Source organism: Hydra vulgaris, chromosome 01, assembly GCF_038396675.1.
Source record: "Hydra vulgaris chromosome 01, alternate assembly HydraT2T_AEP".
In the NCBI taxonomy this organism is placed as follows: domain Eukaryota; kingdom Metazoa; phylum Cnidaria; class Hydrozoa; order Anthoathecata; family Hydridae; genus Hydra; species Hydra vulgaris.
In genome coordinates, this window is record NC_088920.1 from 48,768,807 (window position 1) to 48,787,500 (window position 18,694).

At 28.5% G+C, this 18,694-nt stretch overlaps 1 protein-coding gene across 1 annotated transcript; it reads left to right on the forward strand.

Moving 5' to 3' along the window:
* The first annotated feature begins 2,566 nt into the window (after positions 1 to 2,566).
* Positions 2,567 to 5,425, forward strand: LOC136074478 (uncharacterized). Its single transcript, XM_065786801.1, has 2 exons — positions 2,567 to 3,674; positions 3,819 to 5,425. The coding sequence occupies exons 1-2, from the start codon at positions 2,567 to 2,569 to the stop codon at positions 5,423 to 5,425; spliced, it is 2,715 nt and encodes a 904-aa protein (XP_065642873.1).
* The last annotated feature ends 13,269 nt before the right edge of the window (positions 5,426 to 18,694 follow it).

Consider the following 18,694-nt stretch of genomic DNA (forward strand, 5'->3'; position numbering starts at 1 on the left):
CGTGGTAACACAATGACGTCATCACATAACAATTCCAAGTATTTGCCGGCACATAGCCGTTTCGTTGCCATGGTAACGTGTGGCGTTATATTTATAAATTCATAACAAAATAATGAAATAAATAGAATTAAGCTGAGAATTAAGCTTAAGATTAAAACATCGGTCAAAAATGAATGTATAAAAATGGTAAATCAAATTTTTATTTTGGGGGTGACCTTTTTTTGTTGCAGAAAGCTATTTGGGCCTTTTTTCATGATTTTAGGTAAAAGTTCATCGATTTATGATACATAAAACATTTTATTTGAAAAAAAATTAAAAAGTCATATCCCTAGTGCTCATATCACCCTAATCTACCCTTTATATATATATATATATATATATATATATATATATATATATATATATATATATATATATATATATATATATATATATATAAATATATATATATATATCTATATATATATATCTATATATATATATATATCTATATATATATATCTATATATATATATATATCTATATATATATATCTATATATATATATATATATATATATATATATATATATATATATATATATATATATATATATATATATATATATATATATATATAAAAGTTCATCGATTTATGATACAGGAAACATTTTATTTGAAAAAAAATTAAAAAGTCATATCCCTAGTGCTCATATTACCCTAATCTACCCTTTATATAATATATATATATATATATATATATATATATATATATATATATATATATATATATATAAATATATATATATATATCTATATATATATATATATATCTATATATATATATATATCTATATATATATATCTATATATATATATATATATATATATATATATATATATATATATATATATATATATATATATATATATATATATATATATATATATATATATATATATATATATATATATATATATATATATATATAGGACTTATATATAGATAGTTCTACCGCGTCGTAATACAATTCCTTTCTATAAGGCCTATATATATTAGGTTTATATATAGTTTTAATCTAATCAGTTTATTAAAGCTTCTTGGAATAATAATTCTTTTGCATATGTGCCCAAGCGCACATCGTTCATTTTTAAGCCCACATCGTTCCTTTTTTCGTATCAATTTTTTCGCCTTATTGTGCAATTTGTTCATATAGAAACAAATTGTACAATTATGCGCAGGAACGATGTGCGCTTATGCACTTTTACAAAAGTAGAATAATTCCAAGATGCTTTAATAAACTAATTAGATATATATAGTGTATATAAATATATATATATATTTATATATATATATATATATATTTATATATATATATATATATACATATATATATATATATATATATATATATATATATATATATATATATATATATATATATATATATATATATATATATATGTATGTATATATATATATATATATATATATATATTTTTTGTTTTTTGTTTTTGCAGCGTAATGACTTCATGAACAACGTGTTTTGCAGCGTAAAATTTAAACGAAAAAACTACTTAGTATTTTTAAGTTTTTAGTATTAAATTTAAACATTTCTCATTATCCGCATCAAAAGTTTTCATTCAAAAAGTAAGTTATCAATATATATATTATAATATATATTTATCTATTAATAATAATCTATTACAATGGATAAGAAAAGTAATAGTGATTTTAAGAAAAATAACGACTCTAATATCGAAACAGATGAATTAGTTATATCAATAAATATGGTTCGTAAAATCTTTCAAGAAATGTTTATAAAACAACAAAATGACATTTTAAAAATTATATCTGGAAACCTAAAGTTAACAAATGACAGAATTGACATATTATTAAAAGAAGCAAATAATTCAAAAGAAAAATGCGATTTGTTAGAAAAGGAAAATGGAAAGTTAAAAGCCGAATTTAAAATATTATGTGAACGAATGAAAATCTTGGAAAATGTAAATAAAGATATAGAAGAAAGTTTAACGGTCACAGAGGACATTCAAGAAAAAAAAGTAACGGAGCTGGAAAAAAAAGTTAATAATAAAAATAGCCTTAGTGGAGGTGAAAATATAAAGTTAAGGCAATTGGAGAACAGGCTTAGGAGAAACAATCTGCGAATTGATGGAATTACCGAAAACGAAAATGAAAATTGGGACGACACTAAAAAAAAAATAATAAGTTTGTTTGAAAACAATCTTTCTCTAAGTAATATAAATATAGAAAGAGCTCATAGAACTGGTAAAAAGGATGGTAACAAATCAAGGACAATAGTCGTTAAATTACTTCATTATAAGGACAAAGTTAACGCGTTGCATGCTGCTATTAAGCTTAAAGGTTCCGGAATGTACATCAATGAAGATTTCTCCTTCGAAACAAATGAAATAAGAAAAAAATTATTGGACAAAATGAAGTTACACCGAAAGAATGGTAAATATTCAATTATTATTTATGACAAACTTATTGTTAAAGAATTTAAAAAAAAGCAACCCAGCTATTAAAAGCTATATCCTATATTTTAATATTACTCTTATTTAAAATGGCTGACGATCCTCCTTTAAAAAACTTTGAACTTAATTCATTACTAACTAAAAAATCAATACTTTTAAAAAAACATTCTGATCCGGATATTAATTTTTTTAACAACGATTTAATAAAAAATATTAACCCATTATATTATAACGTAAATTCAAAAAATATAATTGAAGGAATGGAGAACGACTCGTTCTCTATTCTTCATGTTAATATTAGAAGTCTACAAAAAAATTTTGATTCATTAAAACAATTTTTGTATAAAGTTAATATGAATTTTCAAATTATTTGTCTCAGCGAAACATGGTGTGATGATAAAAATATCGAGAACAATTATAATTTCCATTTACCAAATTATAAAGTGATTCACCAAATTAGGACCTCGGGCAAGGTAGGCGGGGGTTTGTGTATTTTTATTAAAAACTCGCTATTGTACAAAGTTAAGTCAGATTTAAGTTCAACCACTAATGATTATGAGTCATTGTGCATTGAACTCGTTAATAAAACCTCCAAAAATATAATAATCCATGCTTTATACAGACCACCTTCAGGTTCTATTAAAGTGTTTGAAGACCACATTAGAAACGTCATTAAAAATAATCATATTAAAAAAAAAACTGTTTACATGGTTGGTGACCTGAACCTCAGTATTTTGGATTATGACTCAAATAAAAACATTAAACAATTTTTTAACGTCATTTTTGAAAATAGCTACATTCCTGTCATCAACAAATCTACTCGCATAACCAACAAAAGTGAAACTTCGATAGATCAAATTATCACCAATGACTTCATAAATATAAAGATAAAAACAGGAATATTTAAAACAGATATTTCTGATCATTTTCCCATATTCATCGTTGTTCAAAAATATAATAAAAGTGACTGCCAAAAAAATACAAAAATAAAAACAAGAATAATAAACGACTCTTCAGTTAACCATTTTCATGACCTTTTATCAAGTGTTAAACGGGATGACTTGTTATTGAATCTAAACGCTGATAAAGCTTACGAAATATTTATATCAGAATATTATAAATATTATAACAAAGCATTTCCTGAAATTACAAAATTAGTTAAATCAAAAACGTTATCAAATCCTTGGATAACTAAGGGTATCCTTAAATCTTCTAAAATAAAACAAAGATTGTATAATAAATTTCTTAAAAAAAAAACCCTACGTAATGAAAGCAATTATAAAAACTACAAACGACTCTTTGAGTCAATTATAAAAAGATAAAAAAAAAACTACTATTCAGATCAACTAAAAAAGCATTCAAATGATCCTCAAGGTACTTGGCGCATAATTAACGAAGTTATTGGTAAAAATAATCCAGAGAGAAATAATTATCCGAAAATTTTTAAATTCAAAGACAACTATGTTATAGAAAAAGAATTAGTGGCTGAAGCACTTAATAAATTTTTTATTAATATTGGTCCGTCTTTAGCATCAAAAATTGAATCCTCTAAGATCAACTTTGATGCATACTTAGTCTCTAATAAAACTAATATTATGCCTAATGATAATCTAACTGAAGAAGAATTACTATGCGCAGTCTCTTCGATTAAGCCCAAAAAAAGTATAGGCGTCGACAATATAAGTGGTAACATCATTATAAATTCAATAAAACTGATTACAATCCCGCTTTTGTGTATCTTTAACTTGTCTTTAAAAGAGGGAGTTTTTCCAGAAAAAATAAAAATTGCTAGGGTGGTCCCTATTTTCAAATCAGGCGATCCTAGTGACGTTACTAATTATAGGCCGATCTCCGTTCTTACATGTATTTCAAAAGTTCTTGAACGAATTACGTATAATAGACTCTATTCTTTCTTAATCCAAAATAATATTTTGTACAATAAACAATTTGGTTTTAAATCTGGTCATTCTACTGATCACGCAATCTTACATCTTGTCCACGATATATTTAAAGGTTTCAATGAAAAAAAATATACTTTAGGTGTTTTCATAGATCTAAGTAAAGCCTTTGATACTGTCGATCATTTAATTCTTTTGTCCAATCTCGAGTTCTATGGCATCAAAAACTCTAACTTGGCTTGGTTTAAAAGTTACTTGTCTAATAGGAAGCAATATATTTCTTACGATGGTGGTAAAACGGATAATATGATTATTACATGCGGTGTTCCCCAGGGATCAGTTCTATGGCCCCTTTTGTTTCTAATTTATGTCAATGACTTATATAAATTTTCTGATATTTTAAACACAACTTTATTCGCCGATGATACGAATTTGTTTTATTCTCATGAAGACATTAATATTTTATTTTTAACAGTTAACAAAGAACTTGATAACCTAACCCAATGGTTTAAAGCCAATAAATTATCTTTAAACATTACTAAAACTAAATACACATTATTCCATCGTGTTCATAAAAAAGAAAATATTCCACTTAAACTTCCAAATCTTTTTATTGATAAAAATATAATAAAAAGGGAAATATCGTCAAAGTTTTTGGGCGTAATACTCGATGAAAATGTTGCATGGAGAGAACATATAAGTGTTGTTGAGAATAAAGTTTCTAAAAATATTGGTATACTGTATAAAGCTAAACAGGTCTTAAACCAATCTTGTCTTAAATACATATACTTTTCATTTATACACTGTTACCTAAACTATGCTAACATTGCTTGGAGCAGCACCAATGTTACAAAGCAAAGTAAACTTCTATGTAAACAAAAACACGCCATTAGGATTATTACAAATGAAAATCGCTTCTCTCATTCAAAAATACTTTTTAGTAAACTTAATATTCTAAATGTTTATAATTTAAATCTCTATCATGTTCTTATATTTATGTTTAAACTTGATAAAAAAATGGCACCATATTCATTTAACTCTTTATTTTAAAAAATAAATCACATATACAGCACAAGATTTTCAAATAATAACTATACTCAATCTAAAACCTACTATTCTGCCACTAAATACTCAATCACAAACCGAGGACCTAAACTCTGGAATACACTTTTAAATAATGATCTTAAACCACTTTCTTCGCTTAATCAATTTAAAACTAAACTTAAGCAAAATCTTTTACTAAACGACAATGAACTAAATTTCTTCTGAAGCGTTTAAAATGAGAGTACTATTATTAATGATTTAGTATTAATAATTGTTTATTACTAAGATTGTCTATTCTAATACATAAATATGATAAATAATCTTGTCTCTAGTCTTGTTTCTGTTTTTTTTTTTTTTTTTGTTTTGTCTTTTTTTTTTTTTTTTTTTTTGTTTGTTTGTTTGTTTGTTTGTTTTTTCTTCTTTAATGTTGGTCTTTTTAGTAAGTAAAGTAAACTTAAGCGTTAATAAAAAAAAAAAAATTTATAGCATATGCAACTTTTACGGTTTTTATTAGCATTGTAATTTACGGTATATTTATTACGGGGCTTAGTGATAAGGCAACTATAGTCTTCTTTTTGCCCCTGTCATATTCTGTTTTTTATTCATGAACATTGTTATTGTAAATACTATTAACGACGAAATATATAATTAAAATATACATATATATATATATATATATATATATATATATATATATATATATATATATATATATATATATATATATATATATATAGTATTATATCATACCAACTTTTTTCGCTATGTAAAATGGAAACAAAATTTTAAAATTTAATTGGTGTGATTTTCTGAAATAATAATTAATTATGAAAATTTAAATTAAATTTGTTCATAATTTGTTTAATAATTCTTCTCGTACTCTGTAAGCGCACATCGTTCTTTTTAAGGCGCACGTCGTTCCTGCGCAATGATGCACAGGAACGATGTGCGATTAACATAAACAACGATTTGCGCCAAAAAATGAAATACAATATATATTCAGAAAATTTTTTTAACATTTGTAGGATGTTTACAATTGTCATTACATAAGCCGAAAAATTACTTAAGAAATTTTTCGGCTTTAATTACTTCGATGTAAGGCTTTAATCACTTCGATATTTCCTTTTTTGATCGATTTAATTTCGATAGATGTATGTCTTTCCAGAATATAGACTATCGCCCTTTCGCCCTCCCCTGTTCTTTCGCCAGTGTGTTTATATATATATATATATATATATATATATATATATATATATATATATATATATATATATATTTTTTTTTTTTTTTTTTTTTTTTGCCTAATTTAATGCTAAATATTGCGTGAAAATAGAGAATGTGGTAAAAAAGAGTCGATCGCATATAACAAGCCCCTCCTACATGGTTAGGTCATAATACATTTTGATATGCACTATAATTTATTTTATTTGAAGCCAGAAAATTATATTATATCAACAATAGCCTTTTTGACAATATAAAAATTGAAACAACATTTTAAAATTTATTTCGTGTAATTTTCTCAAATAATAAAGAATTATGACATTATGAATTAAATTCCTTCATAACTCATACTCAGATGAGATTGAAAGTTTAAAAAAGTAAATGAAAATTATTTTCATTTACTTTTTTAAACTTGGGGAACAAACTTTAATTTGATATAGTCTATTCCAGCGGGCATATGTTTTTAAAAGTTACGTTCTAAATGCATTTTAAATGTCTTATAAACGTCTTCTAAATATTCTTACGCAAAAAACCTTTGAAAGACGTTTAAAAAATATTTAAAAGACATTTAGAACGGAACTTTTAAAAACAAATGCCCGTAGGGATAGGGCCGAACGTGGGAATAGACACTTTGATAAATGTCGCTTTTTGTCGAAACTGCGTATTTTCAATGGACCTTTCCCATAAATCGGCAAAAACGCAATGCATTGTGGTAGTTGTATTCATTTAAATCAAAACAAATGTCGAAAAGCCTAATAAATTTTAACAGTGATGTTCAATTATGTGAAAACAGTGAGATTGAACTTTGTGAAAACAGTGAAATTGAACTTTATGAAAACAGTGAAGATGATAGTGAAATTACTGAAGGTGAACTCACTTTTAACGGAGAAGTTGAACTTTGCGAAAACAGTGAACCACTCTTTTCACAAAGTTTAACTTCACTCTTTTCACAGAATTCGATCTCACTGAGAGAAGTTGAACACAGTGAAGTTGACTTCAGTTCAACAAGTGGTGGATGTACTTGTTGTGTACCAAATTGTTTTAATAATTCTAAGCGTAATAAAAACTTATCATTTTATGTTATACCCAAGGAAAAAGTGTTAAGAAAGTTATGGTTAGCCAAAATTAGCAGAAAAGACTTTAGTCCTTCTTCTTCACACAGAGTTTGTTCAGCACACTTTCAAGGGAACAAAAAAACTTATATGAATAATGTTCCAACAATTATTCCAAAAACAGTCAAGCTAACTGCTCGTGTACCAAGGAAAACCAAAAATAGCCTTGGTTTAATACATAAAACAATACAAATACCTTATAGTGAAGAACTATCGACACCTGTTTTAAGCTACGAAGAAACATTAAAACAAGAAAATAAAATTCTTGTTTTAATGTTTATATTCACTAAATTATTGGGGTTCAATGTCTACTGTTGCTGACGATTTAAGTGAAAATTCTTCATCTAAAACAAGAGGAAGATCACGTATATTAAACGTTGAAGAGGAATTTTTCATGGTGCTAATTCGACTACGTTGCGCCTTTCCTATAGAAGATTTAGCAATACGGTTTAATATTTCATCAAGCACTACCAGTAGGATATTAATTACTTGGTATGATTTTTTGCACATAAAATTTAGATCAATTCCAATATGGCCAACAAAAAAACTAGTTAATGAAACAATGCCTAGCTGCTTTAAAGATGTATACCCTAATACTCGTGTAATTATAGACTGTACAGAAATATTTACTGTGATGCCAACTAGCTATCGCACTCAATCAGCTATGTTTTCAAAATATAAACATCATCACACAGCAAAGGGTTTGATTGGTATTGCACCGAGTGGTGCCATTACATTTGTATCTGATTTATATGCTGGAAGATCAAGTGATAAACAGATAACAAATCACTGTGGCATACTAAAATTATTAGAAAAAGGTGATAGCCTGATGGCTGATAGAGGTTTCGATATCGTAAATGACTTACCAAAAGGAATTAGTCTCAACATACCACCATTTCTTGAAGGCGATTTTCAACTTACATTGGAAAAAGAATTAGAAACAAGACGAATTGCATCTGTGCGAATTCATGTCGAACGTGCAATTGCAAGAATCAAAAACTTCAGAGTATTACAAAACACATTTCCACTTTCAATGGCTGCTGACATGAACAAAATATGGGTCATAGTTTGTTATTTAGTTACTTTTCTGCCACCTCTAATAAAAACTGATAGCAAATAATGTAACCAGACAAAAAAAGAAACATTTTATAAATATTCTGTAAACGTTTATTTTACTTTAAATATTTCTGATGACATAAATTTGAAATAAAAATCTGTTAACTCTGGAAAAATAATTGTATTCCATAATTCCGCATCAATACAATAAAATCAATTGTTTTAGTTACAATAAAATACATACAATAAAATCAATTGTTTTAGTTTCTGTTAGTGCCATAACGCCTTGACACTGATAGTAATAAGGATGGTTTATTTTTAATTTTGGAGCACCATCGTTAAATTTCAAATAAAAGTTTTTATCTTGACACGCTTCTTTAATTGTTAAATGTTTTTTTGAAGAAGGATATTTCACTTCAAGTACTTTTTCAGCGCTAACTACTCCATCAGGGCTACAACCCAACCAAGGGCATTTTGGGTTTATAAAAAAACCACATCGAGTAACACTTGACTTCGTTATGTTTTCATATAGTTTTATTGCTATATCTTCATTAACCTTTCCCCACATACAGTTTTCTCCTGCTTTGATATTTTTTGTTTGTAAACATTTTTTTAAAATTGATGTAGGGTAAATTTTTTTCCACCTATTTATTACAGTACCAAAATTTGAAGCTGTCAATCGTTTGCATCTTTCTTGATACCATAATGTACTTTCAGATTGTTTAACTGTATTGACTTCAATATTTTTAGCTTCCTCAATATCAACAATTAAATGTAATTCTACAAATGCTTTTTGTTCAGTAGACAAACAACTTAAATCAATCACCTTTTTTAAATTGTCAAATAGAGTAATAATAATCAATCGGTCATCTTTTTTACTAAAAGGTTCTGCAATATCATTGTCTATAAATGTTGACAGAGATGAATTAAAAAAGGAACATGCCTGAAAGTTATTATCACGAATTATTGAAGATATATATGTCCCCTGACAGAGATTTTCTAAACCTTTACAAAGAGTTTGAAGTTGTAAAGTTGAGGTTTCGTAACAATTTGGTAATGAATGGTATCTACGTGTTCCTGAAACTAAAGGTCTTTTTCGAGTACTATTTTTGTCTTTAAAAGCGTCAGCTTTTTCAAAATTTAAGTTTGAAAACAAAATTGCTTCAGAGTTGGATGATTCACCTGGTACATGCCATATCTGTAAAACATCAGTACATGTTTCTGTTTCTGGGACCACTTTAATGTCGAACTCTTTATAATCAACTAGTTGATATAATGATGCAGCAACATGCTTAAACAGCCCCCCGCACCAGCTTTACAATGGCATTTCGAATAAAGTATTTCACCAGTAGATTGGCACAAGTGTATAAAAACTTCGTATTGTTTACGTTTCATAGAAGCAGCAACATTAGACTTAACAATAAACAAATTTATGGATGCTGTTACATTCGCTTTAACACATACATTTTTGACATAGTTTTCTTTAAATAAACGATAGCCAAGAGTTTGGTGTTTATTGGCTCCTTTTTTACAATTATCAATATGTATAGTATCATTAACAAGATATTTCTTGATAAAATTGTGAGATATATTTGGTAAAAGTGAAATGTCTCTTGACCAAGTTGATATACTCTTGTTTATAGATTCTTCTTCGTCAACAGCAATAAGCTCATCATGCTTAATACTAATAGCGGTAAACCAAATGGAAATTAATGCAGCTCCTTCAACGAAAATGCATTTGACCCGACTGCAAATCCGATTCAGTTACACCTACTAACGCAAAATGTTTCCCCCTCTGCAAATCCAAACAGTTGGGCCAAGTAAATAACAAAGATAACTGTTAAACAAGTTAAATATAATTAACAAAAAATTTATAGTGATATAATAAGTGAGAGCTGTAACAACTAAGAAACAGATGCGGAGTACAATAACACAAGATATTTTACTATGCTATCAGTTTAAAAAATATATAGTTTCTTTATAATTTCGCTACATGATTTAATAGATTTTTGAATTAGTTGATTAAGTTAGCTTCAATGATATCGTTTGCCAAGATATTCCATGGAATAGTTATTCTGTTTTTTATATAAACTGAATTTAGTTATTTGTGAATTTTTAATTCACAAGTAATAAAGCACAGTTTAAAAAAAAGATTAGCATTTCCGCTGTATCACTTATCGTTAGATTCTTCAAGGAGGCCCATTATTTCTACAATAATATATGGAAAAATTATCTAAAAAAACATCATATGATAAAAAATATTAGCAAGCGTTTGTACCAGGGTCTCAAAAAACATTTTTGTTTAAAGAATTCTGAAAGATTTACTTGATACATAAAATATAATATAATATATATACATATACATACATACATATATATATATATATATATATACATATACATACATACATATATATATATATATATATATATATATATATATATATATATATATATATATATATATATATATATATATATATATATATATATATATATATATACATATACATACACAGGGTGACCAGAAAAAACGGAAACAAACATTTTTAATAATTTTTTATTAAACCAACAAAATTTAAGTAAAGCAACGATGAATAACAACAACATAGACCTTCCGCAATAATATACTCAGTCGGTTTCGAAGTGGCCTCCTTCCGCGGCGATACATAAGCCCAAACGCGTCTTGAAATTTTCAGCGATGGGCCGCAGGTCTTCTGGCGACAATCGATCCCATTCCCGGCGCAGCGATTGCTTTAGCGACTCCAAACTTATGTGGCGTGTAGCACAGGCCCTGGCCTCCAAAATCGACCACACGCTGTAATCCATCGGGTTGAGACCCGGCGAATAGGGCGGCCATTCAGAATACGCGATGAAGTCCTGAAAATGGGTCGACACCAGTATTGAGTCGTTTTCGCCTTGTGAGCAGGGACAGAGTCCTGTTGGAACGTCCAATTCACATCGCCGAAGTGCTGTTGGGTCCACGGAAGTACCAGTCTCGAGAATGTCGCGTCGGTAGACTTCTTGGTTGATTTTGACTCCTTGATCCACGAAAACGAGGGGGGTCTTACCGCTTGCGCAGATAGTGCCCCAGACCATGACGGACTGCAGATTTTGGCGGTGTTCGACAATGGCCGACGTGCCGGGAGCCTCAGCGGACCAGTTCCTGTCGTTTTGGTGGTTGTGCGCCTGCTCGACGGTAAACAGCTTCTCGTCCGTGAACAAGATGCGCTCCCATCGATGAGCAGCGGCCCGACGCTTGAGTTGGCGACATCTCTGGAACCGCACACGTTTGTTTTCATCGGTGAGCAATTGAACTTTTTGGAGCTTGTAAGGCATGAGGTTAGGCTCCCTTTTTGCCATTTGTCGCACCGATTCACGTTTCATTCTGGTTTGCATAGAGACCCTCGCTTGACTCGCTTCCTGATGATCTGGCGGTTGGCGGACGTGTTGAAGGTGCGTCTTCTACCACTACCTGGACGGCGACCATCGTGGCCGAGCTCCTTCAAACGATTGACGGCCTTGGACACAGTTTGCTTAGGCACATTAGGCAAGCCAACAATATCACATTGACGCATTCCTTTACGAAACAACTCCAAAATTGCACTACGTTTATTTGACATTCTAAAAATATAATATATTTTAGAGAAATCAAACTAAGAACATATATATACTAAACATAAAAACATGGAGAATCCGAAAACCAATAAAATTAATTGGATACCGTAAAAAACTTTATTAAATTTTAATTAAGTTTTTTACGGTATCCAATATTAAATTTTGCCTCCGTTTTTTCTGGTCACCCTGCATATATATATATATATATATATATATATATATATATATATATATATATATATATATATATATATATATATATATATATATATATATATATATATATATATATATATATATATATATATATATATATATATATATATATATATATAATATAAGCGGTAGTGGTGTAGTGGTAGAGCGCTCGCTTCATAAGCGAGAGGTTCCGAGTTCAATTCCCACCACGTCCCTGGTAGTACCGCGCTCAACTTGTTTCTCCGCGCAGCGGCCCTGTTCGTCAAGGTTCGTGTTTCGGAGTTATAGAGTTGAGAGAGGGTGATAACCACAAGTAGCCTCCTCATCTGTAGTGGCCTTCTCGGCTTTGGGGAGGTGAATTTAAAAAATATATATATATATATATATTTATATATGTATATATATAGATCTATAGTTTGTTGTCTTTGGGAAGAGTGGAAGGAAAAAAGTGATTCTTACGCCAACACATACGTCACTTTTAATAACTTTTGACTTTCGTCCAACATTTGCGTGTTGGACGAAAGAAAAAATCATTAATTTAATTACAAATAAATCATTTTTTTAAAAAACCACAAAAACGCAAATTTAATTGACCAGAATGTTTTAAAAACATTCTGAATGTTTTTAACAATATAAACAATGTTTTTATTTTTATTTTTTTTAATAAAATGTTTTTATTTTTAATTTTTTTAATAAAATGTTTTTATTTTTAATTTTTTTTACTGTAAATCATGCGCGGAGTGTTGCTACATCGACTATCTTATAGCCTGACTCGCAAGGGAGTGCTGCTACATCGACTGACAAATAGCCTGACTCGCATGGGAGTGCTGCTACGTCGACTGACAAATAGCCTGACACGCAAGGGAGTGCTGCTACATCTACTATCTTTTAGCCTGACCCGCAAGGGAGTGTTGCTACATCGACTGAGGGTTTGGTTGGGGCAGGCAGTCTATCAATTAATAAAAAAAAAAAAATCCGGTCTTGCATTTTAATTTTTACTTTTTGTCAACAAAATATGGAAAAAACTTTCGGACAACATCTACGGGTTGTGTATATATATATATATATATATATATATATATATATATATATATATATATATATATATATATATATATATATATATATATATATATATATATATATATATATATATGAGAGAGAGAGACAGATTTTTCTCTACTTTTAATTTTTCCTGATATCTAAATTGTTTTTCCTACATACAACTTTAAGTGTATATTGTCGTAATATATTTGATTTTTAGCTTTTAATAAAATTAAGAAACCTACAAGCTAATAGCTTGATACATAAAATATAATTATTAATTGTATATAATATAATTAATTGTATGTAATTTAAATTGTATATATATATATATATATATATATATATATATATATATATATATATACACACACACACATATATATATATGTATATATATATATATATATATATGTATATATATATATATATATATATATATATATATATATACATATATACACACACACACACACACACACACACATATATATATATATATATATATATATATATATATATATATATATATATATATATATATATATATATATATATATATATATATATATTAAACACAGATTTATAGCAGCAATCTGTAGAAACACTGATCAGGGAACTGTGAGGGCTTAGTATAATATTAGGAAAAACTCTTTTGACCTAAAAAAATAAATCAAATATTTCACTTACCTTCACTCCTTGATTTGAATCTGACTAGTTTGTATTAGTTTCACTTTGTTTTCCTTTGAGGTTTGGAGCCACACTAGAATTTTACAAAAAACTTTTTATCTTACCTCCTCTTCAGACTCACACTGTCATCACACTTCTTACTACTACCTTAGAGCGGAGTGAGATCCCTTTCGTGATATTCTTCACGATGGTTCTTCGACTGATGTGTTTGAATTGCGCTTTCTACATAATCTCCTGGATTCAAGCAGGCATGAAACTGTTTATTGCTTCTTGCTGGTTTCAGTTCAAGCCTCACTCTACCCCATGGTTTTCTTGCGCAGCTGCTATTTATAATTGTAATAATTACTTACATCTTTTTCACCTCTTGAAAACAAATGTCACCTTTCCCTTACAAAAAACCAATGCAAAAAGGTGCTGTTTGATTTTATGCTGCATTATTCCTGGATAACTAAAACTTGGGTTATTCCATATCAAATCACCTAGTAGTCACCAGACACTGATTATGACACTGATTATGTCATTATTATTAGTACAAATTAAGACATTATGTCATTAAAAAAAAAACTGAATATATTAATTCACAGATAAATAAAAAATATACTACTGTCATCTCTATGACTAATTATTAGACTATGAAATAAGGCTAGCTTATAGTCTAATAAAATTCTCCTTTTGAAAATATCATCACTCTCAAAAAGCTACAATCATGTCATAAGGTAGAGTATAGGTCTTTAAATTTTTTCTGGTGATTGTCTATATATAGAACCTCAACATTAAAAAGTTTCATAATTTATTTCAACTGTTTACGCTATTTTCTATGCCAGCAAAGTCAATTTAATTTATCATAATTTTTAAAAAAAGTGATTTTTCAATACGCTGCTGCATGTGCTAAATTAATTTTTAATGCATAATTTTGATTATTCTAACAAGTGGTGACCCTAAGTACACAAAGGTAACGAAAAAATCCACTTTCTGTAAGTATTAAACTGTAACACGTTAAAGTTCGAAAAAATATTAATAATGTTGCAATATTTAGCAACTTTAAGGTACAATAACTCAAAAACTGTAAAAAATCAGTCAAAAACAACTGCAATAATGGATTATTTGGGTAAAAAACTATTACCCTACAAAATTTCAGATGATCACCATCTTTATTTAAAAAGTTATGGTTTGTCAAAAATCGAAAAAAGCTGCTGTAAGCTTCCGATACACAAATTTTTCAAATTTTGGTCATTTTTAATTCAATCATAACTTTTGAACAAATTGATCAATCAAGCTGAAATTTTCTGGATTGTATTTTTTTCATAAGATCTGTGTGTTGTCAAAGTTTAAAACAAACCTGAGGTGGTACCCTGGGAGCCTTTAGGTGATTTGATATGGAATAACCCACTTGTATTTTATCTCTAGCGGTAAATTACAAGGTTAATAATTTATACTTACAAAGGTTATACTTTTGTTCTAGAGATTTTTGGTAATCATTTAACAGTGTCAAAAACAAAGACAAATCTGACATACTCTCTCTACTTTATGGATTTTATCATGTTCATGGGTAAAGGAAAAAAAAACTCTTTCCTCTAATTCATCTCTTAAATCTAATGATCACAATTTTCCTTTCATCCTAGAGTATCAAGTTAATCCATTGTTAGACATCCAAAATACTCCTGCTTAAGTCGCTTCTCACTTAAACACATCTACAGCTTGTGGTCCGGGTAAACATTCCAGTCGTACTAAAGTGATATATTTTAGGTGATGTAAGTCCGAACAAATCAAAGGAGAACAAAAACAAATTGAAGACAAACTTAGTTCAGAGACAAGACACAAATCAAAGAGTGAAAAGAGTTATTTTGAAGTCTCTTCAATACTATCTAAATTATTTAACAGTTGCTTCACTGAACCTTGTTTTCTAACCTGCTGGAAAATGGTTCCAATCTTTAACTCTGGAGAATACTTTGACACCTCAAATTATCATTCTTTGCTCCATTATTAAAAAGGTCTTTAAATCTTTAGTTAATGAACTTCTAAAATCTCGTCTTGATTCAAGCAACTTACTTTCTGGCAAACAATATAGCTTTCGATAATCTTATTCTAGCTGACCTGTTAACTGTCATATCAGAAAAGTTCTATTAAGCATCAGACAGAGACAGTGAGGCAAGGGCTATTACTCTTGATATATCAAAAGCCTTCAATAAAGTCTCACTATATTCAATCACCCAATATGTTAAATAGCTACAACTGGCATCTAGACTTCAAAAATTAAGAAGCTAATGTTTCATACAACAAATTTGTCGATATTTATAATAAAGGACTGTTAAATTTTATTCTAAAATTACATAGGGGATTGTTAAAACTAAAGCGCCTTGGATGAATTCTAGCTTAAAAAAGTTGATTAGAAGGAAAAAGACTCTTTGGATAAAATGTTTACATAATCGTTTTTTAAACATAGGAAATGTATTAGAATACAAATCAATTAGAAATAAAGTAAAAAAATAAATTAAGAACCAAATTAATATATATGAAACAACAATAGCCTTAAATGTTAAAAGAAACCCAAAAGCAATCTATGCATATATAAACAAAAAATCAAAAGTCAAAGAAGGAATTAACGCATTAAATGTAAACGGCATACTTGAAACTAATGATTTATAGCAAATTAAATAAATAATTTCTATAGCTCAGTTTTCACCAAGGAAATAAATAACAATCTACGATTCTTTAATAATAGAACAAATATTATATGTGATGACCCTAAAATTTCACCTGATACAATTTCTATAATCCTGAAGTCACTAAATCCAAATAAATCTACAGGAGTAGATGGATTTCACTCACATCCTTTAAAGTTTTGTGCAGAAGGGTTATTATTTCCTTTATCGCTTATTTTTAATAAATCATATGACACTGGAATAATACTGTCAATGTGGTTAAATGCTAACCTAATGCCATTATTCAAAAATAAAAATAAATCAGATCCATCAAATTATCGTCCAGTATCACTTGCCTCAGTTATAAGCAAAGTACTGGAACATATCTTAAAAACTACATATATGTCACATTTAGAAAAAAACAATCTTTTGACTAAGGAACAAAAAACTGTTGTACAAACCTTATAGAATCTATGGACCTAATAACTCAGGCAATGGAAGATAACTTGCCAGTAGATATCATTTTCCTTGATATGAAAAAAGCTTTTGATTCTGTGCCTCACAACAGACTGCGTATAAAGTTATGGATTTAACGATAAAGCACTTAGATGGTGCAGAAATTTAGTATGTAACAGAGTGCAACGAGTTGTCTGCAAAGGCGAATTTTCAAATTGGTCTCCAGTTACAAGCAGAGTGCCGCATGGTTCTGTCTTGGGTGAGTTTATGTTTACGTTTATGTTGAGTTTTTTCTGTATCATCCTCTGATACAGAAAAGACTCAACAGATCTAAAAAAATTCATGACATGGTCAAATTTATGGCTATTAAAATTTAATGTAAGCAAAAGTAAACGCATGCATATAGGCAGCAAAAATACTAAGCATATTTACACAATGTATGACTCGGCGTTAAACAGTCGAATAACCAGAATCCAAAATTGAAAAAGATTTAAGAACTATGATTTCTAACGACTTAAAATGGTCTAGTCAAGATTATGCAACTGGTAAAGCTAATAAAATGTTAGGAATAATAAAACATTCTTTTAAAAACTTAGACATAAATGCGTCTAAACTATTGCACACCTCTCTTGTAAGACCGTATCTAGACTACGCAACTTCAGTGTGGTTTCCTTACTTCGAACAAGACAAAAAAAAAATAAGGAATTGATTCAACTTAAAGCAACACAAACAAAATGCCTTCAAGGGGAAAACTATGAAACAAGACTAACCCACTTTAATTTAATGACTCTTGAAAAAAGAAGCAAACCTAATACCTAATCCATTTTTACAAAATAGTAAATAATATAGATAATTTAACCTCGGAATACCCACCTGATATAATAGTTTCAAATACAAGAGGTCACAATATGAGGTTTCATAGACAATTAATAAAAAATCAAAAGAGATACTATTTCTTAACAAGCCGTGTTATTAATAGTTGGAATAACTTCGACCAAAACACAGTAGATTCAAAAACACTTAAAGAGTTTAAATCAAAGTTGGACTTGTTTTTAACATAAAACAACAGTAAATCCTAGTAAATCCTAATTAACTAGGCTCCATACATTGTTTTGTACATGTACACAGTTATTATTAAATAAATTAATAGTTGATTTCTTAATATGGAGAATCTGAAAAAGTCTTCAAAATCATTGTGTCATTTCTTTTTAACCACAGTAATAAGGTTATCCTTGAAA